Source organism: Carassius carassius, chromosome 30 (assembly GCF_963082965.1).
Source record: "Carassius carassius chromosome 30, fCarCar2.1, whole genome shotgun sequence".
NCBI classification, from domain to species: Eukaryota; Metazoa; Chordata; class Actinopteri; order Cypriniformes; family Cyprinidae; genus Carassius; species Carassius carassius.
Window position 1 is genome coordinate 14,961,299 of NC_081784.1, and position 25,932 is coordinate 14,987,230.

General features: G+C 37.2%; 2 protein-coding genes across 3 annotated transcripts; one reads left to right on the plus strand and one right to left on the minus strand.

The window, feature by feature from the left end:
* Window positions 1-297: 297 nt before the first annotated feature.
* Window positions 298-17,829, minus strand: LOC132110719 (piggyBac transposable element-derived protein 5-like). Of its 2 annotated transcripts, XM_059517556.1 has the most exons (8): window positions 17,119-17,184; window positions 16,931-16,974; window positions 12,711-13,141; window positions 8,401-8,535; window positions 7,166-7,346; window positions 3,371-3,568; window positions 1,312-1,417; window positions 298-1,221 (listed from the first exon to the last, which is right to left on the minus strand). In XM_059517556.1, exons 2-8 carry the CDS (start codon window positions 16,959-16,961, stop codon window positions 1,026-1,028), a joined length of 1,278 nt encoding a protein of 425 aa, XP_059373539.1. In that variant the 5' UTR covers window positions 16,962-16,974; window positions 17,119-17,184; the 3' UTR covers window positions 298-1,025. The 2 variants fall into 2 exon arrangements, with proteins under 2 accessions (XP_059373539.1, XP_059373538.1); XM_059517555.1 differs by lacking the exon at window positions 16,931-16,974 and having other exon boundaries at window positions 17,119-17,829.
* A 498-nt stretch (window positions 17,830-18,327) lies between these two features.
* On the plus strand, window positions 18,328-25,543 carry LOC132110720 (conserved oligomeric Golgi complex subunit 2-like). Its single transcript, XM_059517557.1, has 18 exons — window positions 18,328-18,536; window positions 19,209-19,370; window positions 19,455-19,520; window positions 19,602-19,682; window positions 19,758-19,858; window positions 20,415-20,523; window positions 20,965-21,144; window positions 21,311-21,435; window positions 21,534-21,660; window positions 21,798-21,937; window positions 22,855-22,916; window positions 23,116-23,267; window positions 23,342-23,524; window positions 23,618-23,690; window positions 23,790-23,932; window positions 24,368-24,507; window positions 24,598-24,778; window positions 24,877-25,543. The coding sequence occupies exons 1-18, from the start codon at window positions 18,480-18,482 to the stop codon at window positions 24,982-24,984; spliced, it is 2,190 nt and encodes a 729-aa protein (XP_059373540.1). The 5' UTR covers window positions 18,328-18,479; the 3' UTR covers window positions 24,985-25,543.
* Window positions 25,544-25,932: the final 389 nt, after the last annotated feature.

The window sequence follows — 25,932 nt, forward strand, 5'->3', positions numbered from 1 at the left end:
AGAGGTCACACGCCTCTGGAGCAACTAGGGGTTAAGTGTCTTGCTCAGGGACACATTGGTGTCACACAGTGGATTCGAACCCGGGTCTCTCACACCAAAGGCATGTGTCTTATCCACTGCGCCAATGTCCCTAGATAATAAATTTAATATTACACATAATAAAAATATATAAATGAATTATTAGAAATAATATTTACATTATTTTTGGTATACTACTGTATATTGGGCCCTTTTCCTATTTTCATCATAATTGAACAAAGGATCTGGATATTAATAAAAGACAGGTAAAGGAGTTAATATGTTATATTAAATACAGATTTGATGGGAAATCTATTTTTGGGAACATTATTTGAAATCTGCAAATCCTACTTAGGAGACTTTTATGAATCCTGACCGCTACTTCTGAGTTCAAAAACGACCGAGAAGCATAGTAGTGTTGCCACAATTCACCTCCAGTATCATCTGTGTCACTAATGTTGTTGCCTTAAAAAAAAAAAAACAAGAGTCATAAAGATCATAAATATTAAGTGGTATAAAATAGAAAAAAGCCCAGGTATTTTGGAGAACATATACAAATTTCTGTGATTTAACGTGTGAATTGCATCACATTCTCATTTTGCTGATAAAACACCTCAATCACAGAGTATATACAGTATATTTATCAGTGCTGAATGTTGGATTTGCTGCTCACAAACATTGTACCTCAGGGTTCACAACTATGACCACACTATTAAAGGAACTCTAATGATCAAAATCATTGCACATCTACAAAGGGCACATTTTCGTGTTTCTCATGCAGTAAGTGTTACAGTGACATATGTACATTAGTCCTGTAGTATCAAATGGGGTCTTAAATGTGAGTTTAAATGGCAAATGTCCCTTTTTCAACCAAACTTGGCACATTTAGTGTTATGCAGAGGGTCTGTTCACTCAAAATGACCATGAAGTGTAGAAAGCAAGTGTGTATGAGTATGTTAGTATGAGTGGGTTGTCATGGGTGGGTTTGAGACAGCATGCGGTTTCTTTCACTGAGTGGGTGAGCAGTCATCCATATCCAGGAGCTCCTTAACCAGCCTCTCGCCGAACTGTGCCCGGCTGTAGCGTTTGACGTGGTAGGCGTCTGACATCTTGTAAAGAATATAGGCATTGTTGATGGCGATGCTGATGGTCAGCCAAAACACCTGTTGCCAGGTCTTATTAGGCTTGTGGAAAATGAAGTACCTAGTTGGAAAAACATGAGTTGAGTGTACTATAAAATGCATGTATGTCCTAAAGGTTCATTGTAAAACTGAATTGATTGGTCAAACTCACTTGCTGTACTTGTCATCATATTTGCAGATGTAACTGAGGTGCGCAGCAAAGGCCTCCACAGCAAGGGGGCATGGGATTTCTCCACTCTTCCTCTTAATGATCACCCCTACGACAATCCGGGCAGAAATGTCAATCACAATTAGAAGACAAGAGGATATAACATCTGACATTAAGGAACGACACTTCAGTTTCCTGCTGCATCTTAGCAACGAGATCTTCTGCTTTGTTAGTAGCATGAATCATGCCTTTACTGATCACAAGAATAACTGTAGATTTTAAACAACATTTTTCATTTAAATTCAAATCCAAAACTTGATGTCACTGAAACATAATCAGTAAGAAGTCCCAGTCATTAGAGTCATTAGATCTGTACCATTATGAACCCTCTGATATTGTCAGCATACAATTAGCTGCCATCTGTTGCAATCAGTAGTAATCTACTGCTCATTAGAGCACAAAGTACTGTCTTCCTCAAGAGTGCCTGTGGCATGTAAATTACAATGCAGGCACTTTTTGAGAATTCAAATGGGCTATTTTGAGTCCTAAAGGCTTTGGGGAAATGAACAGAAATATTTTTTTTATAGACTTTGGACTTACAAAGTGTCTAAAAGTTGAGGTTGAATACCAGTAGGATGATAATTTTAGTTCAGGTTATAGAAAACCGGGCAGAGATTTAGCACAGAGTTTTCAATGAAACTGTATAGCCCTATTAATAAAAAGAGACACCTGCTCTCAAAGAGGAGCATGAAAAGCTTTACTATATAAATGTATTATTTCAGTGAATGAAATATAAGTCATAATTTAATCACCCTTCTGCCTGTCATTTGTTTACCATATAGATATACTGTAGCTAGATATACCTTTCGAGAATGTTAAGTGCTTTGAACGCTTAATGCATATATTAAATTTTCGATTGGATTGTAATAAAAAGTAGAAAAAGGAAAATAAGGACTAAATCGATAAAATATATTTTATCAATATTTTACTCAATGCTTTATATCACTCACTAATGAAAATGCCTAGTATCAGCGCTAACATTTCTCATGTGAGGCTGCTGTCAGAATGGAATTAAGGCTTATTGAAGACCAGCGCAATACAATGAGGCTTTGCCTTTTATAATCCTATGATGTGCACAATATCCACTTAATCCACAAACATCAGCGTAAAACCAATCTAAGCTTGCACTGCTATAGTGAAGATGCTCTTGGGAGGTGTTTCTGATGCGGCTTGCGAGTGTCATTTGTAGTTTGCATGTTTCCTTTTTAGTGCTGACAATCAAATACATTTTTAATCTAATTAATTACATGATGTGGCGATTAATTAATCTAATTAATCACAAATTAAATTTTTTTGTGAAAATACCCCCAAAAGGTAAGCCTTTATTGTGTATTGTGTTAAATGAGAACAATAACAAGTAGACATTACAAAAGGTATACCTTTAGAATAAAATAATTTATACAATGGTAAATGTCTTTATGAGTAAGTCATTGCGTCATTCATTCATTCCATTAGTTCAAACGGCTGATTCATTCAGAAGCAAATGACTGCTGTGCTGCTTGCAGACACACAACAGTTCTGCAGTGGCTTCATAGGTAATATTTTCGCTGGCAAAATTTAGCAAAAATTGACAATATTGTGTTTACAATATATCACAATATTCCATTTTTTATTCACTGAACTGTTTTATAAAATCACATTTGCACTCATTGATATCACTTGTGTGATATCACTTATTAAATATGAGACAAAAACTCACACAGGGACCCCAATTTTCCCCAATCTCTTGAATTTTAGGGGCATACAACTACATTTATTGAATGTGTGGGCAGTGAGTTGTTACCCTCCATCATGTGTGTCAGATCAACAGTCGAATGTTAGCAGTGTAAGATGACATACAGGTCTGGGTTGGGGCGGGTGCGTTAACTGCGTAAAAAAACCTTTATCGTTATCTCTTCATAACTAATTATTTAATTAACGCGTTAAATTGGCAGCCCTATTTCTTTTATTATAAACTCAAAAAACTGCTTCATTAAATCTGATTTTCCTGTGTGTTTCTTACCTTCTTTAGTGGGAGGGTAGGCATTTGTGAGGAACCTGAAGTTGCCTTTGTTGTACCAGTTGATTATTGACAAATTTCCTCTCATCTTAATGTGAGACTGGCCACGTTGCTGAGAAGCCTCGGTATTGATCAGCATTGACTGAGGAAGACCTGTGCAATCGCTCTTTCTGGTGCTCAACAACCCGCAGCAGTAGATGCCTGCAGGAGAGGGAATGTATTACAGGAATGTATTATCCAGCAGGCTGAGAATGAATATTTAGCCTGAGCATTCAGTGTATGGCACAACAAGTGTTCACATTTGAATGCTGATCGGATGAATATAGGTCACATGAATAGACCCCAGAATGTGTGATCTGAAGCTTTGAGATGATGTCTTCTCTATAGCACTGCCAGATGCTGCAGCCTCTCTGAAAGTGGCCTAGAAATCTGATTGAGATATAATTCGTCCTGCCCGCATGGGAAAGGGGACAATTGTGTGAATAATCATTCCTTGAAGACTTTCTTCTCCATCCTACATACTTATGCAATGAACAAAAGTCAAATAAATCAAAATAAATTATCTTCGGCCTGCAACCTGGTGCCTACGGCTAAATCACAGCTGTACTGATAAACAGCCATATCGCACTGCTACTCGTGTGAAACTGTTTGTGTGTGTGTGCGTGTGTGTGAAAAGAAAAGCATCTAAATCATACAACTAAAAGGCTGATGGAGATTCCTAAGCACTAGCGGTGCCAGGATTTTTATTGTAGGTGGGCCTCCAGAAAACTGGATGGGCCAGTTAAAATACACCCCCCCCCCCCCCCCCCCCAAAAACAAAAAACAAAAAACAAAACGGGTTTCCCTTCATCTCCGTTCCAGCGCTTTCCTGCAGCACTGAGGACAACAACTTATCGCTGTCTTCAGCTCAGTGCTGAAGGCAAGCGGACAAAGAAATACACCTTAATTGTTGGCAGTAAGCTAACTTCATTTATCTCTTTTGAACGTTCAATACACAAAAGACTGAAACGGAATTATATCTTTGGAGGTTCTGTTTCTCTCCCCATTTATTTACCCAACACGGCGGGCAGGGAACTGTCCAAAATTATTTAACTGTTTCTTATAAATTCAGAATGATAATAAAATAAGCTGCTTTGTTTTGTTTTATGTTTCATATTAGCAAAACTGTCTGTGTCTGTCTTGAATGAATGACGTCCACCAACATCATTCATTTCATTGGATCACTTGCTGGTGACGATGCAGAGTCCACACGTGGGGTAGAAGCCGCTGATTGGCTGAGAAGCTTTCACTCAAAGCTTTCCTCTGGCTGCTTATTGGATGAACCGCTAGAATGAAAATCACTCACTACTCATAGGCCTGGGCCAAAATGGGTGGGCCCGGACCTAAAATGGGTGGGCCTGGGCCCAGTGGTAGCGCCGCGTCTGTTCCTAAGCAATTAAATTGCATCTCACAACACCTTCAACTTGCAAATCTGTGGAACTGGATGAAGTCTGTGGACCCTTATACTGTGTGAACTGAATGGAAGAGCAGCAGTTTTGGGGAAGCTGCTTTAAAACTGTCATGCTACAAGATCCTCTTAATTTAAAGTAGTTAAATAGCCTTTTTAATTAATTTCCTTCACTAAAAGCTACTAGAGAAAAAAAGCTAACTACACTGATGCAATGTAGGAGTAAAGTATATCTTTTAAATATATATTTTTATAAAATAGAATTTATTGTACAAAGAAGTATTTAGCTATGTGTCACTATGTAGCTAAATCATCTCAGCTATGATGATAGCAATAAAATAGATAATTATGCTATATAATGATAAAATTAGAAAACAAGCTATAAACAGCTTAGCTTTTGATGTGCTGGATCATAAATTATTGTTGGAAAAATGTAAATGTTATAAATTTACTTCTCAAACTGTGCATTGGTTTAAAAGTTTCTGACTAATAGGAGGCAATGTGAATTTTATAATGGTAGTTATTTGGAAGTGAAGAGTTGCAATGTGGTGTTCCTCAAGGAAGCTCTCTAGGACCATTGTTATTTTCTATTTTTACCAATGATTTTCCTTTGGTTTTAAAGCATGCAAAGGCATTTATGTATGCAGATGATACAACATTATATCTACCAGTGACATCAATTGATAAATTATCTGTGGATTTAGATGAGGAGATAGTGGTAAAGTGGGTACGGAATAATAAGATGGTCCTAAATTTGACAAAAGCTAAAAGTATTGTGTTTGGATCAAATTCTAAACTTAAACTTAAACCATAATTACATTTGTCTGTAAAGAGTGTGCCTATTGAATAGGTAGAGTTATTCTAGACAGTAGGCTGAAGTGGTTAAAACAGATAGATAATATGGTAATAGTTATGGGAAGAAGTCTATCAAATATTAAGAGATGTGCAAAGATTTTACCACATTATTGCATCTCTCAAGTTGTGCATAAAATGGATCTTACTCATTTAGACTACTGTCTAGTGGTATGGTTGAGTGCATCAAGTAAAGATTTAGAAAAATTAGTCAGATAGTAGATAGTCCACAATAGAGCTGCACAACTTATTCTGAACTGTAAGAGAAGGGTTAATATTATGAAACAAAATTTTAGGTTGGCAACTAGTGAAGGAAAGGGTAATTGTTTTTCTGTTACCTTGGTAGTGGCTAATAGGGATCCAAATAAACAACTTAAACAGTGATAATGTCTAAGTAACCATTTTGCTACAAAAACTAAAAAAAAATTTTTTAAACCATTAAAAGTCACTGATTTACATGAATTCTCTGAACAAACCAATTAATTGAACTGGACATATGTTGTACAGCTGAGTGATATCCTGTTCCCTTTTTGTATGAATAATAGACCATTTGTCAGGAATTTGTTGTACTGTTTTGTTAAAGCATTCAAGCTCGTTTGTTTTTCAGCATTTGTGTTTGTAATGGTGAACAGTTCTGCTGGATTCAGTTCAGTGAAGGATTCATTGGACTTCTTAAAATCAGATAACTTGTCTCTTACAGCATTCATCAAAAGAACTGACTCATAATAGTATTTTTTTTTCTCATAATAGTAATTTATGAATCAGACATTTTTGCTTGCAGCCCACTAGGACAATTCAATAAAAATGTATTTATTTCCATTATGAAAAGAATTCAAAATACATATGATTTATGCAAAAATAAATATGATTTACTTTGCTGTGGCACTTAATTGTAAAGTTGCAATAATAATATAAACAAACACAATGTAGTATTCTACAATGTTACTTTTGAAAAAAAAAAAATCTACGCTGCTTTGAAAACCACTGAGCTACTGTCACGCTATTGAAAAGTCACTACTTTTAGTTAATTACTCCCTAAATACTACAGAACAGTACTGTATGAGGATGAATGAGGCTATGTATGAAACTGATATAATAAAAATTCTATTTCATCCAATTATGACCTAGTTCTCTAATAAATTGGAATGTTTTGATTCAAATGTAGAGAGAGAAAAAAAGAAGCTGGCCACTAGCCTTATCCACTCTAGCTGTTAAAATTCACTCCTTCCAGTCCAGCTGGAGGCTTTCAAATAATCTTTAAGTATAAAACAGACGTGTGCTATGAGAACTCAAGGTCAACTTCCTCTTACTCTCCCCATTTATTCCTTGCCACAGGATGCTGTCACCGTGTAATTAAAAACTGCAGGGGATGAGGAACATCAGATGGAGAGAAGATTAAAGAGACGGGGGAAAAAAAGAAGCAAAGGCAGAAGTAGAGCAGATAAGGATGCAAAGAACTGACAGATGCAGCACTGTTGCACATGAGTTACAGCACCTACCCTGTTTCTCAAACTCCTGAAACAAGTTTAGACTTGTGATGCTTGGGCCAGTGAAGATGATTGCATTACGGCCAGCCAGATTCTGACAGAGCTGCTTGGCCACCAGACTGTGAAGCTGGGGTTTATTTTTCAACTTGTCTAAACCATCTGGACCTGGACTCTCCTTTAGATGGACATTGATCTGGTAAGGAAGAAATAATTTAAAGCTGCTTAAACAATCAATCAGAATTGACATTATTTACTTTCCCTAACGAAAATAATTATTCATTGATTATTTACATTTCACTGGATACTATGGTGAATGATTTGGCATTCTGATATGTGATGCCCTCTTTTTACTATCTAATCGATCTAATCTTTTTCTTAAACTTCAAAATTCAATACGATTTCAAAGGTATGTTTTTTTTTATTGAATGCTTTTATTCAGCAAAGATGCATTAATTTCATCAAAAGTGACAGTAAAAACATTTATAATGTTACTAAATATATCGGTTTCAAATAAATGCTGTTTTTTTGAAATTTTTATTCAAAGTATCCTGAAAAACGATAACAGTTTCCACAAAAATGTTCTCACAATTGATAGTAATAAAGAAATGTTTCTTAAGCAGAAAATCAGCTTATCAGAATGACTTATGAAGGATTGTGTGACACTGAAGACTTCAGAAATGGCTGCTGAAAATTCAGTTTTGTCATTACAGGAATTAATTACTTTAAACTGTAATACTACTTCACAATATTACTGTTTTACTGTATTTTGACCACATAAATGCAGCCTTAGTGAGCATAAGAGATGTATTTCAAAAACATAAAAAAAATTTTTACAGACCCTAAACTTTTGAACTGAAGTGTACAATACATAAAAAATATAATAAGTATAAATATAGGCAGCGCATAGCAGTTATTTTCTCTAACAGGCACAGACCAAGAGAAGAGTGCAATTATGTTAAGTGGTCTGGGCTTTCGTTTTCTTTGTTGACTCTATAAATTATATTTTATTCCATCTGGTAATGTGCTTCTCATTAGTCATTTATTTCAAATTGTAATTAATTTGCATCAAAAAATATCACAGAATTGTGTAAAATTGATATGTGTCAACAGAGTATAGCAAAATATTTTCAATAAATTAATATTTTTGGTATGTTTCTCGTTAGAAACAACGTGACGTAACATCTTGGGGCAATTGATGCATTTTTTGTCCTCCTGTGTTTTCCCTGTGGGAGTGCGTGTGCATTCACCTGACAGATGAAACCAGTGGAGCTGCACTGTCGCACCCACAGGCTGAACTTTCTCTTCTTCCTCTTGCGCAGCTCCCTCTCTGTACATGTGGTAATGAACACGGGGTCCTCATCAATCAAGGGCTCATGGAGGACCTGAGGGAAAGCAGCATGTCTCATATGAAAATTCCACCATGATAACACTTCGAACACATAATTTGTCAATGCAAAGTTGCTTTTCAAACTTTTTATGTTCCCTGCAGGAGGTGCATACTGAAATTTTGATAAAGATCCTGGGAAAAGATGCTGGCTTGTCAAGTCAAGTATGATAGATCCGTTAAACCTAACCAACTATGTTCCCTATAGATATCATAATATGTTTATTTTGTGTTTGACTGAATAAACCCTCTGTCAGAGCTATAGCAGTTAAACAGGGCATGTGTGGCTCTGCTGAATGCATTACTATTTGCCATTAGGGGATAAGAACCAAACCCACACAGTGGCAGTCAAAGTAGGCTGGTTGGCACACATTGTCAAGGTGATATAACCATGGCACTGGGAGATGTGAGAGACGCAGATGGTGTTTGGTTTCCTCATGGCAGGCGAGTAATTGAAGGTGTCTTGAGATGGGTCACATAAAGGCCTCATGAAATGCAAATATCAAGCTAAAATGCAGGTTAATGACAACCATAAAAGGATAGTTCACCAGCATTGAGGGTTTCATGCTGGTTAATAAATATAAATTTAAATTCTGAAGTAAACTATCACTTTAATATGAATAAGTTGTACTGTAAATGTCGAACCTGACAACCTATTCTACCATGACAGATTATTAATTTTACTTAAAGTACAAAAATATTATGATTAATGGGGTTTTCAAAGGGCAGGAGTTCAAATGACCTTAATTAGAATCAGAAAAAGCTTTATTGCAGCTGTGTTTACACAAACGAGCAATTTGTTTTGGTGACAGAAGCTTCCACTGCACAAACAGAATGACAGTGACAAGACAAGAAACAGATGATAAAAGAATAAAAATAGGATAAGTAAATAGTAAATAACAAACAAAATATAAAAAAAAAATACAATATACAAAGTAGACAACAAATTGTATTCATGTGTACAGGTGTGATATGTTCAAATGCAAGGACATGTAAAAAGAGGTATGTGTGTTAAATAAATAAATGTATAAATAGTGTTGTGTATTATACATTTATTGCCAAATTAACTGTCCATGAGATGGATTGCCTGAGGGGAGAAACTGTGCTTATGCCTGGCCGTTCTGGGGCTTAGAGCTCTATAATGCTGACCAGACAGCAAAAGTTCAAAGAGGAAGTGGCCTGGGTGTGAGTGGTCCAGAAGGACTTTGCCAGCTCTTTTACTTACTCTGGAATAGAGCGCTTCTTGAAGAGTGGCGAGGGTTTTACCAGTGATTTGCTCAGCAGTCCAGACTATCTGCTGCAATCTTCTAATGTCTGGTTTGGTAGCTGAGCTGAAGCAGACAGTTATAGAAGTGCAGAGGACGGATTCAGTGACTGCAGAGTAGAACTGTATCAGCAGCTCCTGTGGCAAGTTGAACTTTCTCAGCTGGCAAAGGAAGTACAGCCTCTGCTGTGCCTTCTTGACAATGGAGTCTATGTGGAACTCCCACTTAAGGTCCTGAGAGATGGTGTTGCCCAGGAACTTGAATGACCCCACTGTTGTTACAGTGCTGTTCATGATGGTGAGTGGGGGGTGCAGGAGGGTTTCTCCTGAAGTCCACCATCATCTCCACTGTTTTAGGTTCAGCTCCAGGTTGTTGTAACTGCACCAGACAGCCAGCTCTTTAACCTCCTTTCTGTAAGCAGAGTCATCTCCGTCCTGGATGAAGCCAATAAGTGTGGTGTCACCTGCGAACTTCAGGAGCTTGACAGAGGGGTCTTTAGATGTGCAGTTTTTCGTGTAGAGGGAGAAGAGCAGTGGGGAGACAACACACCCCTGGGGGGCACCAGTGTTGATGGTGTGAGTGCTGGATGAGAATTCTCCCAGACTCACTAGTTGCTGTCTGTCTGTCTCTGACAGATGGAGGGTGGTACAGAGAACTGTGACTGTTTAATCAGGAGAGTATCCGGGATGATAGTGGTGGAGCTGAAGTCCACAAACCGGATCCTCACGTAAGTACCTGGTCTATCCACATGTTTTACGATCTAATGTTGACAGCATCATCCACAGACTTGTTTGCTCGATAAGCAAACTGCAGGGGGTCCAGCGAGAATCCAGTGATAGCACCAAATCATCAGAAGGAGAATTGCTACTTTTCTCAAAGGAAATTTCTATTTAATTTTATTTAATTTGTCTTGCTGTATAACTGAATATGTCACACTTTCCCTCATACTAAATTACACAATCAGTCACTCAATAAATAAATATATACATGTATATTCAGTGTATTCTCACATTCTAGCCTCTAGTTATACTGGCCAAGATGAATCAAGGGGGAAATAGACAAAAACAAGTTACTAAAAGAAATCCCTGATGGCTGTTTTTTAAAAGATGGATGTGCCCGAGACGCATTATACCCTGTGAATTATTCATACTGTTTGAAAACAATGTCTTGGGGAAGTGCAAATCGTTTATTCTAATTGTATGTCAGGCCTTTAATTTGGCTGAATGTAATAAATATGTTTAACTTTTGCTGAATAATGGACTGCTCAGATTCTAGCTCATATTTCAAGATTACTTCTCACAACTCAGTTCCAATTTTTATATTCAATCTGAAAAGCAGAAGCACAGATCATTGAATCCACCGAAAACTCATTTTCCAAATAAAGAAAGAAAAAAACAGAACAAATGTAGGAGGCTTACTTGGCACAGCTGTGCTCATTTAGAAGTCTTCTTGTCATTTATCAGTAAACTCCCTGGTGTTATCTATCAGAAGACTACATTTAAAGTGAGATTTGGTGGTATCAGATTAACAGAATTTGCAATTACTCTCTATAAGATGATAGCACTCTGAATCAGATATCTGACTTCATTGTTTATCATATTTTTTAAAGCAATTTTGATTTAAAATAGGGGTGTCGATTTAACATGTTAGCGTTGGACAATTCATTATATAAAAAATGTATGCATTAACGTGTCATGTCAGTTTGTCTTCATTTTGAAGCTTTTCTCTAAATTAATTGCTATTACACTGATTAAGTAATCAGCATATAATATACACTACTGTTTAAAAGTTTAGGGTCATCCAGATGTTAGACCCTAAATGTTTTTGAAATACAAGTAAGTCTCTCATGCTAACCAAGGCTGAATTGATTTGATCAAAAATACAGTAAAAACAGTAATATTGTGAAATAATATTACAATTCAGAAATCATTCTATATTACCAGTGCTGAAAACAGCTGTGCTGCTTAATATTTTTGTGGAAACCATGATATTTTTTTCTCAAGACTCTTTAATGAATAGACTGCATTTTTTTTTTTGGTAAAATTATCTGTCTGTCACTTCTTAGCAATTTAATTCATCCTTGCTGAGTAAAAGCATTTATTTCTTAAAAAATTATTACTGACCCCAAACTTTTGAACAGAAGCGTAAATTAATACATTTAATTCACGTTCCTTATTCAGTTTAATGATTTAAAGGGATACTCCACCCCAAAATTCAAATTTTGTCATTAATCACTTGTCACAAGTCTCTGTTTTCATCCAAAATATCTTAAATTGTGTTTCGAAGATATACAGTATGTAATTAAAGATATAATATAATAGATATAATAAAAGGGATTTTTTTTAATCATAAGTTCCAGACATAATAAAACTAATCTGGGTAGATGAAGAAATGGAACCTGAGGGACTTACAAAACAGTAAAAAGTATAAAGGTCAAAATGTTGTTTTCTAAGCTTTTGAATAACTCAAAATGTCTTTAAGGGCTTGAGGTATTCATGCCTTTAATTGTAGCATTTCAGAACTAGCGTTTTACTAGTTTGTTTTCAGTCTATGTATCTTACATATTAGGATTCAAAGGTCAAAAGATTTTGAGTATTGCATTCAGCAGCTCTAAAAAGTTGCAGATGTTAAAAAAAGCCTTCAGACCTCTCAATGGCACCACAAAGCTCACAGCCTGGGGACATGTGACAGGACTCCAGGCTCTCCCAGACAGCAGAATGTGCTCTGATTTCAGCCCCAAACCCACTTTCTACTGGCACGGTAATTGAATATGTCTGCTAGCTCTAGTTTCCAAAAAGTTAATGTGAAGCGTTGGTTTTCAGCACTTTCTCTTTGTACCTTCAACATACTGGTTACTGCTAACTGACTATTGAGTGATTTCTACATTGAATTAAAGTATGATCTTTACCTGTGTCTGTGAGGGCCTGAAGGACGAGGCGAAGCTCTGCTGGAGAGAGTCCAGGAAGGGTTGGATCTTATAGAGGCCCTGACTGCCACCTTGGCTGGAGCGGAAGGCTACGATGTGGAAGTACTTGAGGATCTTCTCGAACCGTGCCTGGCTCATCTTGAGCGCGATGCTGCGGTTACTGAAGAATCCACTGCTCCAGATGCTCAGCACTGACTCGCAACGGTTCACGCTAGTAGAAGTTACATAGCCCAGAAAGGCCTTCATCTCAGTCAGCGTCACATTGGTCCATCCTTCATCGCTGCCAAAGCGCTCCTGGTACTTCTTGGCATACATGTTGGTCTGGATCACCATGTTCTGAATGACGTTGTCAGGGACAAACAGCTGGAAGAAGTCCATGGCTGTGGCAGTGGCAGGCATTCTCTGTGTCGGACCTGCAAAATGAAAGGTAAGTTTAACAGAATAGTATTTTAATTCTTTCATTTCTTATTTAACCAGGGATGATTTTACCAGGCAGTTTCTCTGTATGCGTCATTCCTTGACTGATGATTGCAGAGAAAAATGTAAGAACTACTGCATCATTTTATGATTCACAAAGCAAGCTATTTTGAATAAATAAAAAAAAGTTGAAAATCTCTCAAATAAATCCAGCGAAATGCATAATATTCAGCTGATTCACAGAAGAGCTATCTTTCAATAAAAACAATTGTATGTCAGTATTTCTTCTAAATAATTATGCTACATTTCAGTGCTTATAATTATGGAATTAGTTTAGTATATTAAAAAAATAATAATAATAGTAATGCAACTTTTTATCTAACAATTCACTTTTTCTGGCAATTCTGAGACTATATCTCACAATTTCGTCTTTTTTTCCTCACAATTCTGAGAAAAAAGTCAGAATTTCGAGATAAGGTCAGAATTGAGAGAATTGCAAGGAAAAATTAATTATGTGATAAAAAGTTGCAAGTACTGTTTAAATTTGACTTCCACAAATAATAACTACAATTAAAAAACTGTCAGGAAATGTAACTGTATTATCTTGACAGAAGTGATTTTAGTTCTCTTTGATTTAGTTATTTTTGTCCATACAATGAAAAAAAAACTTTCTTACAGGTTTGGAACAACATGAAGATAATTGTTAATTTTTGAGTAAACTATCGATAAATATATACAAAGTCAATAACACAGTGTATTATGTTCATTCATCTGTGCCTTTTTGTATAAACTATATCAAACAAAAGTAGACCAGTTAGAGAGAGAATTGCAGCATGCATCTTGATAGAGCTATGCAGCTATGCTATGCTAACAGTCCTATGTTCATATCTGGCATGAAATCTTTTATGGTATTAAATCAAAGTGTTATGTAATACAGTATGACTCTGTAGCTTAATCCAGATAATGGCCATATTGCCTCTAAAATGCATAAACTGAACACACCAGTGCACTACTTTATTATACTTTAGTATAGAAAAACTATGCTTAAATAAAAAATAAAAAAAAATTATATATATATATATATATATATATATATATATATACAGTATGATGCTTATTCTCTTTTTTTAGATTAATGTTTTAAGTGCTGCGGTGGTATTTCATATAATAGCTGTGTTCAAAGAGGTTTTCTTTCCACACCCAGAAGTTCTGTAGAACATCAAAATGTATTTGTCTCTGTGTCTACAGTCAGACTTCCAGGAAAACAGCTACTGGAGTGCTACATATTTTCCTAGATTAATTATTGAGAAGAAAAACCAGCAGTCCCTGTACCTTCTCTACACCTCCTTTACAAATAAATAAGTTGATATGAATTGATCTTAATATTTTGGATCTCACAACAGGTGCACAACAGCCCTCAAACGGTCCAAGCTTTGTGTCTCAGTTTAACAATGTCACAAAAGTGTTGGGTTTGACAAAGAACTGTTGTGCGCAAAATGAAGGATGGCTTATAGTTCTTTATTGTCCCTTGGTTTATCATTCTATAATTCTATATTTTTTCAAATTACTTGAGGCATGTTAAATGATATGCTTTTAATCATCACAAAGTCTAAAGTATGTAAGCGAGAGCACAAAGTGCGTTATGTTGACCTAAAAAAAATATATAGACCTTATATAAGAATCACAGTCAGGCTAGAGTGTTGTGCTAGACATTTACCTTATAAAAACAGCACTGACAGCTCGCTTTGATGAAACATTGTTTTTCAGTATCCACAAGTGTCACATCTTATTAAATGACCCATGACATTAAAAAGCTAAATGTCTGTGGACTGACTTTGTGTATCTTTCACGCATCATTTTGCAGCTTGTGCCAAAGCGAAGGCAGCAACCAGATGGCCCACTTTCCCCCCATGGTGACAGACAGAACTTTCTGAGCAAATACGACGGAAAGATCTGTCACTTATCAACAATAACGAATCGACTCAACTTGGAAAATGTTCAAACCACAACAAGAAAAAACATTCCATGCAAATTAGGATAATTTCTTCTAAAACATTATTGTTGCATTTTAATGTATTTCTCAGTGTGTTTTGGTTCATTAAACATCATCTAATAGCATCAATCTTCCATTTTTTCATTAATGTGCAATGAAAGCTCTTTATATGACATTTAAAATCACACACTAACATGCCTCATTTAAAGATGCTCTTGGGTCACTTTGAGTGAAATGAAGCATGATATTGGTATCAGTCTATCGATCCACATGTCACGCAGTTATGGTGTGTACAGTAAGCGATACCAAGTAGTCTCTTCACTCTTGTTTATGACAATATTTAGACTGCCATTAAATGGCAATTAGAGCAGAGCATATAAAATAACCTTGCTAGAAAAAAAAACACATTTTGTTTTTCAGGCAGAAATGATTCCCTGCACATTATGTAACCGACAGTATTTGCAAGTCTGTCTGGCATTAGCAGATTATTATATCTATCTATGATTCATGGAGAAATATAGACCTTCAATATTGTGTGGCTGAAATTGAAAAAGAGCCATTCTCTTTCTCTCTTATATTCATTCATTACAGGAGTGCATATTCATGATTTATCACAATAGGCCTATACCTTTATTTATTTATTTATTTTACTTTGTATAACTGGACTCCAGTCAAACTCCAGTCATGGATCATTTAATATCATATTTTATTTCATAGTAAGAGAAACTAGAAAGCTGTTCATTTAATACTTTGTGACATACTGCAAATCGTTCAATATCTTTTACATTTAGCAGGTTTGATCACATTTATGTGTCATGAATTTAATGGAATAGTTCACCCCCAATTTTATTTATTTATTTATTTAACAAGAAGGTAATTGATAGCTGGAGTCATGTGGATTATAAATATAAAATAAATATGTAATATATAATAAATGTATATAATAATAATAATAATAATAATAATATAAATATAAATGTATCCAAATCATGCACAGCATCTTTTAACTGTTAAATAAATGAATAAACCATTAAGCAACATACCCTATCTGTTATGTTTGCTGGGTAGGCAAATGGGACCACAATCATTTGACTGGCAAGCATCTTTATACTGATCAGTCATGCAGAATTTATCAGGTAAACCGTGTTCATAAAAATGACTAAATGAGTGTTTGTGTATGGCATAAAAGTCTAGACAGTGAGTCATTCAGTTGTGCGCTTGGATAAAATGTGGTGACCCTTTGCATGAAAGGCATTATTAAAATCTTTTAAAATGAGATGAAGCCACCTACACTGACAGTGAACTGAATACTAATTCAAACTGGTGACTGCCTGAAAGGAATGTTAAGGATTTTATCCTACAACAAACTATTGGGTCTAACTTGTGCATGGTTTTAGTTTATTTTTTTTTATTTTTGTCCTTAATCTCATAAATCTTTTCATGTTTGTTCTCTCTACGGTCTTAATTGCCACTTGCTGGATATGTGCATAGTACATCACTTCAAAAAAGCATTAACACCAAGTGTAAATCTCCTAGAGGCTGTCATCTAACAACTTTAAAGTGTGAATTTCTCAGAAATAAAAGCCTCTTCTCAACTGCCTATGCAAATGATCCTCCTACCCTGATACAGAGCTAATCATACTCATAATCACAGCTGCTCTGAGTCTGGCAGAGATTAGACACTGGAAGCATCCTCAACTGGACTGAAAACCCAAATTTGGCATGCTATCTCAGTTCCTATTTTCTCTTCCCCCTCTATGTGCAGGATTTCAAAGAGCTACTTAAAAATCACCCCTGATCCATATTTGAAGGAATTCTGTCATCTGTTGGAGCCATCTGATGAGAGAGATCAAAGAAAATCAATGTAGTCATCAGAGTCCCATCTGTGAGCTTAATTACTTGTCGAGCATGCAGGCCTCTCAAGGATGATGAAGCTGAATTGCATTTACATGAGGTTCGATCATCATATGCCCAACTTACCATGCGTGTCCTGGTAGTGGGGCACACTGAGGTCCTGCAGCGAGTCGCTCCAGCCCTCCTCCTGCGCCTGGCCGTTGGTGACAGAACCGGGGGGACCGCAGCTCTGACCCCTAGTTTCACCTGCTCTGGCATCGTCCGGGTTCGTCTCCGTGTAGTTATCCGAATTGGAATCTCCTGTTGTACTGTAAAAGAGGTTTTCGCTGCTGTCGTCTCCCGACTCCCCGAACACATCATCGGAAATCTGCAGGCTCTCGTAGCGAGATCGCGCTTCCTCGAGGAGCGACAGTCCTTTCCTTCCACACTCCGCCATCGTTTGTCAGTCCCGACGTAGAGCTGCTACACCCGGCGAGATTCGGCATGCAAATGATCTCCTTAAAAGCGTCAAATCCGGCATGCAGTCTGTTCCACCAAGCCCCTCTGCGTGCGTGCGTGCGTGTCGCGGTCCTCTTCGCGAGATGCAGCGGGCGCAGGTCTCAGTAGCGGCGTGGAAACAAAGGTGAACGCCGCGGGAGCTGTCCGTCCTGTCTGGTGCTGAAATACTCCCACTCCCGCGGGCTGCACCCAACAACTGACCGCTCCACAAACGATCTGTGCATCCGGGTTGGGCGGGCTCCCCTCTCTGTGGAGAGTGACTGACTGAATCTCCGGCTTCCTTGGAAATCACCTGACTCGGTCTCCCTGCACTGCCCAATGGGATTAACCTCTGAATGAATCATAGATGTTAGAGACACGAATTATATTTGCTCTGTCATAGAGTTAAAATGCCTTTTGGGAGTATTAATATTGTCCAGTTTAAATATAGGCTACAATAGCATCAAACGAGATCCAGTTAGACGTTTTAAAAATTAAAGCAATTTATATCATACAATGGTAAATGTTTTTTTTTTAATAAAAAAAACAAACAAATATAAAATGTTTATACTGATAAAAGAATTTTTTTTAAAACTTGTTACTTACTGTAAGTGCTTGCAGCTTTCTAGTCTTATTGAGCAACTAAGTACTTTTTTCACCCTATAGATATAACACCGTTACTTAATATGAATAAATCACTATTCGAGTGCTATCTTAATGTTAATTATTCACATAGCTGGGAATAATTTGTCATTAAATGAGTTCTCATTACTGGTTGTGCGGTGTAGTCTTGCTGCAGTACCGCTGGTCACCACTCAGGGCGCTCTTCACAGATGTTCTGTCTGTAGGACACAGCAGGGTTTTGTGTTTTCCACCCACTCGTTAGCGTGTGCCATGTTTGCGGAAGTTGAATCGATTACTGTGTCGTTTGAACGAAATGTAGCAACTAATCTTCACGTTTAAACAAATACATTTGCAGATTATTTTGTTTGTGGCGTCCTAAAAGAATTATGACGTTACCAAAGGGACCCGATTCTCTGTGTTTCGACAAAGACGAATTTATGAAGGTGAGTGAGCTGTTAGTAATATATCATCTGAAAACAGACCGGTATTCAGCTTTACACTAACATGATTGAGCAGCGGTTTATGTTTAGTTTGTGTTGTATTTATATGTTTAAGTACTACTAGAAGAAGTATCTTTAACGCTGCCCCGACTGACTTCATTTAGGGACCCCAATGATGTACACTTACAAATAATAATAATTAGCAAATTAATCTATTTTTCCACTTCAGACACTTTTAATGTGTTCATTTGACTGATACAACACTTGGTAGACTTGAATAAAGTTTTAACCCTCTCAAATCCATGCTCTTTGTATAAATGTGATTGTGACCAGTGTAATTTTGCACCAACCAAAATGTACTGTAGAAAAAAATAAATGAAACATACTCAAAAACACAACTGATAAAACACAACATCGCATTCTACTTGGAGAATGTTATCACATTGAAATTGTTTATAATCACTTCTCATGAGATTATGAAAAATCATTGAAATGTCAGCTTGATACTTATCTTTAAGATGTATTTTAAAATGAATGTGTGGAATCTCAACCACCAAAGAGAGAAAAGGGTTAATGGAAGCTCTTTTTGAAATTCTCCATACAATAATTGACATTATTTTACACCTTTTTGCCTGAGGGCATTTTGATTTAAAATATTTGTACATTTCCATGCAGGATGACTTCGACGTGGACAAATTTGTGGCTGATTGCAGAAAGCGTGTCCAGCTTGAAGAGATGCGTGAAGATCTGGAGCAATATTACAGGCTTCTCAAAACAGCCATGGTCGAGCTTATCAATAAAGACTATGCAGATTTTGTTAACCTGTCCACAAATCTTGTGAGTCTTGTGTGCTTTGTCATTTTCTGGAGCATAATGAGTTTTGCCACATGCTTAGGCTTATTTTTTGTATCTGTGTTTTAGGTTGGAATGGATAAAGCCCTTAATCAGCTCTCTGTCCCTCTGGGCCAGTTACGCGAAGAGGTGCTGGTAAGTGCTTAATACATGAGTAAATACATTTGAATTGGCCATATGGAAGTCATCATCTCAGTATCTTCCTCTCATGTACAGAATTTGAGATCCTCTGTGAATGAAGTTATTGAAGCTATAGACACCCAGCTGTCCAAGCAAGATGACATTAAAAAAAAGAAGGTGAGTCATAGTGATTAAACTTAAAATACTGTGTTACGACTATACACATATTGTCCAACATTGTGTCTTTTGTAGCTCTGTGTGTTAAGACTTATCCAAGTTGTGAGATCAGTGGAGAAGATCGAGAAAATTCTTCACCAAAACACTAAGGATTCAACATCACTTGAGACCAACAGGTAACGTGAAGTAGTGAAAGAGGCAAGAAGTAAATAAGACAAATACACTTCTTATTTATTAGTCTGTAATGCTCACCAAGGCTACATTTATTTGATACAGTTAACTATTGTGAAATATTACTAGTAAAATAATTATAATTGATTTGCAAAGCTGGATTTTCAGCAGCCATTTCTCCGGTCTTCAGTGTCATATGATCTTACAGAAATCTTTCTAATATGATGTTTTGGTGATCAAAATTTTTTCTTATTATTAATGTTAAAACAATGTTGCTTAATATTTTTGTGGAAACATACATAAATTATTTTTTTCAGGATTCTTTGATGAATGTAAAGGTCAAAAGAACAATGTTTATTTGAAACAGAGATCTTTGTTACAATGTAAAAGTAAAGTCGTTTAACACTTCTTGCTGAATAAAAGTATTTTACATTGCAGCAAAACAACTTCTTGAAATATGAGTCATGGCTTAAGGAAAGGATTCTTTAGATCATGTACCATTTGCATTTTACTTTACACTTGAATGAACAGTAAATGAACAGCTTATACTTTGTTTTTAAGTCCTCTTCTGGCAGGTCAGATTCTAGAACGGATTGCCACCGAGTTCAACCAGTTACAGTTTCATGCAGTCCAGAGCAAAGGAATGCCATTGCTTGATAAAGTCCGACCGGTGAGCTCCCAGTTTTAAAGTATCCCATTGTGTTTCCTGTCACTTTAAGCTGCGGTAGGAGAAAGTATTGTACACTATATGAACCAAAGTATTGGGACACACCTTTTAATTATAGGTGTTTCGATCAGACCCATTGCAACCATTGCCTAGTCATGCAGTCTACATTTTCTATGGCTGAGCAGCAGCATGCCAGCCTCAAATCACCAAGTACAATGCCAAACATCTGATACAGTGGTGTAAATACTACCATTGAGTTTGGTGTGGACCCACACAGATCCCTTACCTTTGGGATGAATAGGAATGGAGATTTCAAGCCATCATCAGTTATAGTTCCGGGTTGGTGTTGATTTAATGAACAGGTGTCCCAATACTTATGTACATATAACGTATATCTAATTACTGATTTTGTGAGTGCTTTTCTCTGTATTCTCTGTGTTCCAGAGAATAGCAGGCATCACAGCTATGCTTCAGCAGTCACTGGAAGGCTTACTGATCCAAGGCCTGCAGACGTCAAATATAGAAATCGTACGGCATTGCCTAAGAACATATGCTACCATAGATAAGACAAGGGATGCAGAGGCACTGGTCGGACAGGTCTTAGTCAAACCGTACATGGATGAGGTAGATGTTGCATATCACCCGGTTACAGCAGTACAGTCAATTGAAATTTGCATTTATCTGTCTTTATTTACAGTGTTGTTAGTTTTGCAAATGAGATTCAAGCCTACAGATGCAAAATGCATCTGTCTTCTCCATCTGAATGTAGATTTCTCCTTTTTTTGGTCAGGTTATAGTTGATCAGTTTGTCAAGTCCAACCCCAACGGTCTTAAGATGATGTACACCAAGCTGTTGGAGTTTGTGCCTCACCATTGTCGACTGCTGCGAGAGGTGACTGGTGGGGCAATCTCTAGGTATGTCTGCCACTCAAAGTGAATGTTTACTACACTGTGCCATTGCTGTAATATTACACACAGTGCATTTTAATGAGTTTACCCTTTTGTATGCCCAGTGATAAAGCAGACATTGTTCCAGGATATGACTTCCTGGTGAACTCCGTTTGGCCTGAGATCATTAGAGGTGTTGAGGAAAGAGTCCCTTCCCTTTTCAATCCTGGAAACCCAGATGCATTTTATGAGGTAAGGAAAGTGAAAAAATGCACTAGCATTGACTTTATTTATTTACTTCTTGTTTTTCTTTGACTGAAATCACTTTATAAAATGGAATTGTACATCTCATTAAATGGTTCTCTTTGTTGCTGTGTTCTTGTGTGCAGAGATACACTGTCAGCATGGATTTTGTTTGTAAGTTTGAAAGGCAGTGTGGTTCCCAGGCCAGCGTAAAGAGGCTGCGAGCACATCCGTGCTACCAGAGCTTCCAGAACAAATGGAACCTGCCAGTGTACTTCCAGCTGCGGTGAGTATTAGGACTTAGAAATCCAGTCACAGTCGTACCATTCCAGTGCTTTTGTTCATGAGCTAGTATTCTGGGTCAATACAACATAGAAAAAAAAGTGCTGGCAAAGAGATTCCTTTAATGGGGTTGTTTGTAACCCACTTTCAGTAAACTCTGGTGTCTGTTGGAAGTGACTAAATCGTTTTTTGTTGTTTTTTTCATCATTTTTGGAATCTCCTGTGTTGCTTGGATTCTGTTCTTTGTGCAATATTTTTAAAGAGAGATCTGTGTTTTAGGCTGGACAGTCTTTGCTCTGTGATGTTTGATCACTATTCGTTGGTTACGAATAGTCCACTGCTCTCTTAGTTTGTTCAAGCCAGTTAAGCCTGTAAAATGTGTTTGCTTCTTCTTGGAATTAAGTTCTTGTAGTAGACTTCAGTAGCTCTTGTGTTGTCTTTGTTTAATGGTTTAACATACTAGATTTAAAACAATGTTGGCTGTTTACTGTAGATATTGAACACTTTAAGACATCTTTAAGACTTCTATTTAATGATTATTTATTCAGATTCAATTATTTTTAAGTATTATTAAATTGTATTTGTTAATTGTTACAAATAAAAGTGTACAAGTTCTCTGATTTTATTGGCCAAAAGGATTGGTAAAAGTCTTGAGTAAAATTGCATTTGCCACTCCGTTTAGTTCCCCCATACTTCCTGTGCATCAGCCCACATGACATCCACATACGGCCAATTATAGACCTGTGTAATGGATTCTCCATTACCAGCCTGACCTTTCAGATCACAAATCAGCTGTTTAATGTTCTGCTTAATACAGAATTAGTATTTGTCAATGTAACTGATGTACATTGCAGATGTAGTAGTAGCAGAGGCCACTTTGAAGTCTTTACGTTTACAGCTGTCTCTTGACTTGTTTTTCAGGTTCAAGGAGATTGCTGGAAGTCTAGAAAATGCCATTTCTGATGGACTAGAGGCAGCTCCAGGTCAGTCAGTGAATTTGGGTTAATGCACATGAACATAAAACAACACCTTTAGGACATGTTGACAGGGATATGTGTTATTGCTTTCTCTGTTGACCTGTTGTTGTCTGCTTTTTGTGATAAATATAGCTGTCACTTTTACATGATTACAAGTAACTGATCACCACTGACACCTAGTCTGCTTTTGGTATGTGTGAACTAGCGGGCAGCAGCTACCACCTGCAGGTGACTGAAGTGTTGTGGAGCTGTGTGTGCAGGAGCTGGGCTGACCAGGTGTACCTGTCACCACTTGCTCATCGATTTTGGAAACTAACGCTTCAGCTGTTTTCCAGATACACCACCTTTCTTACAGAGGTAAAGCATTCCTGGCAGAAACGATGTGAATAATAATAGGACTGTTATTGATGTCTGTCTTTTTCATCTCACAGATCCTAACGAAAACACCCCCTCCAGACAGTAGCAAAGATTTGATACGACCGCTCCCAAGTTCTGCCTCCTCCACATCCAGCCGTACATCACAGGATGCTGACAGCGAAACTGGCGGACCCACTGTTTTATCTACCAAGAAGCTCGTCTTCATCGCAGCCGATGTTGATAAGTTACAAGGACAGGTAATTCTGTTTTTTTTTCTTCACATGGAGCAAGAGTCTATTTTTGATCTTATTTGGACTGAGTGTGAAATCACTCTCTCACTCTGTTCCCAGATTCCAGATATATCTGAGATGATCAAGGCAAAATTGGAGAGTATTGGGTTCAAAAACTTTGCCGTTGTTTCAGGTTTGTTCTGGAGTTTGAAGCAGTTTCTGATGTTGTACGATTCTGATAACATTTCTATGGTTCCCAAGTAATACGTTTGATTCCTGTTTGGTGCTCCAGAAGCCTTGCAGGATTCCAGTGCATCCCTTTCCAGCTGCGTCCCCACACTGAACAGCAGAATGACTCAGCATCTAACAGAAAGGAGCGTTCGTTTCCTGAAAAACGCTTCGGAAGTCCCAAGACTTTATCGAAGGACTAACAAGGTTGAGTTATATGCCCATGTAATATTTTAAGTCATGCAAAAATCAGTGAGTCAAGATCTGAGACAGGCTGGAAAAAAACACATTTGGATTGATTTGTTTTGAAATGTTTATAAATTATTTGGTTGCCTTTACCCCAATACAATATTAACAGATTTCTCAATATGATGGCTCGATCCATTTTAAACAGAATTTACAAACCCTAGGAAGGAATAACCAGTCAACTACCGCTGGATAGAACGAAGTTCCCATCCTACTATTTTTTTGCTAATCTGTTTCATAATGTAATGTCATAATGTGAAAGAAGTCTGTAGCTACTTTTGTTACATACTTTAAAAACCGGAAAGTGCCAGTTTGCAAGTTTACATTTTCCTCTACATGGAAACAAGATGATGTTCAGTGCTCTGGCCTGAACTTTAGCTGCTCTCTCATTAATAGGAAGTGCCCACCAGAGCCTCAGCCTATATGGACAACGCACTTCAGCCCGTCCATCAGCTGGTGACCAACTCCAAAAATGTGGTGAAAGACTCCATTATCCAGGAGTGGCTGCGGGTCACACTCTCAGACTGCACCCACAGGTACAGCAGAGACAAACTTTTATGATTCAGAAACTTTATTAATCCTAGATTGAATAACATTTGTTTAAAAATGACCTATGTGTTTGATAGGTATTTCGAGACTATATCAGATGTGCTAAGCTCAGTGAGGAAAATGGAGGAAAGTCTAAAGAGGTTGAAACAGGCTAGGAAAACGACCACCCCCAGCACCATGGGCATCAATGCAGGGCCATCAGATGACAGTAAGATCCGCCTGCAGCTGGCGCTGGATGTGGAGTATCTTGGAGAGCAGGTATGAACATGGTTTTTGATGAACGGCTAACCTTTTTTTCTATTTGTGCATATCAGGCTTGCTTCATTGTAGTTCTCTTTTTTTTTTTTTTACCCAAGATTGAGAAGATGGGTCTTCAGCCAAGTGACATCACCATGTTCTCTTCTCTGCTGGAACTGGTACAGGAAGCAAGAGATCTCGCTTCAGCAGAGCAGACAGGGTCCTAAACCACAATGGCCCTGGTGGGGCCAGATAAAAATTAGGGTTCAAAATGGTTACTGATCTGAATGATGCCAAATGGCTCAGTATATGCTCCAGAAATGGTTTCATGAAGCTCTGCGATCCCTCAGCTGCTCTAATAGCAGCTATGTCAACCTGTCTGGAGAAGAGGCACACTAAAACAATGTGATTCACTCTCTGATAAGTTATTTATTGTTGAACGGTATGGGATAATATGGCCAGAAAAGTCATATATGAATAGAGTTTTTTGTATGAAGCAATCAGCACTCAACATATAAAGTGCTATAAACTCTTGTGTCCTGTCATGTGGTTACATCAAAAAATTGCACTCAATGCAGGTGTTTGACTGGAGTTGTATCTGTCAGAAATTGTTCTCCTCAGACATTAGCTCTGGTGAACCCTGCCAAACAGCATCAACAGTGCAAACGCTAAAGAGGTTCAATGATCAAATTACCTCTGTTTTTCTTCTGGGTGTAGGAGTTTGTGTTTCACTGGGTAAGAATGGGACTACTAAGATTTAACAATAAAAATTAGAATAGTATGAAATATTTGTGAGTGTGGTGTGTGTAGAGAGTTAATTTGTTACTAAAATGGCCTTGTCGAACATTTAGATAAGGTCAGTGACCCTTGGAAGTGTGTATTGAAGCACTATGCTGTGGGATTTTTAGATGCATAATTAGATTGTAAAATTGTTTATTGATCATGTGCTTAAATGATCCACTAGATAAAGTAAATGTGGGTTGTTGTTTGATTATAATATTTCATGCTGTACAGTTGATTTTCTTTACAGGATTTTTGGTTTCTTATATTTTTGTTTAATCATTTTGCAGTTTTGATTAAAAATGAGCATCCCCCTAGGTCATATTTATTAATAAATATTCAACTTTAATTTGTTTTAACAGTTCATAAATGGAGTTTATAGATATTTCTTATTA

Excerpts from the sequence above, each read along its gene's own strand:
- LOC132110719 (XM_059517555.1), bottom strand. The coding sequence starts at position 17,428 with ATGGCGGAGTGTGGAAGGAAAGGACTGTCGCTCCTCGAGGAAGCGCGA. Across the intron at positions 3,569-7,165 it reads TCAGGAGTTTGAGAAACAGG|GCATCTACTGCTGCGGGTTG; the intron begins GTAGGTGCTGTA and ends CCTCTCCTGCAG. Across the intron at positions 1,418-3,370 it reads CTACCCTCCCACTAAAGAAG|GGGTGATCATTAAGAGGAAG; the intron begins GTAAGAAACACA and ends GGATTGTCGTAG.
- LOC132110720 (XM_059517557.1), top strand. The coding sequence starts at position 18,480 with ATGACGTTACCAAAGGGACCCGATTCTCTGTGTTTCGACAAAGACGAA. Across the intron at positions 20,524-20,964 it reads TGCTTGATAAAGTCCGACCG|AGAATAGCAGGCATCACAGC; the intron begins GTGAGCTCCCAG and ends TCTGTGTTCCAG. Across the intron at positions 22,917-23,115 it reads TGGACTAGAGGCAGCTCCAG|CGGGCAGCAGCTACCACCTG; the intron begins GTCAGTCAGTGA and ends TGTGTGAACTAG.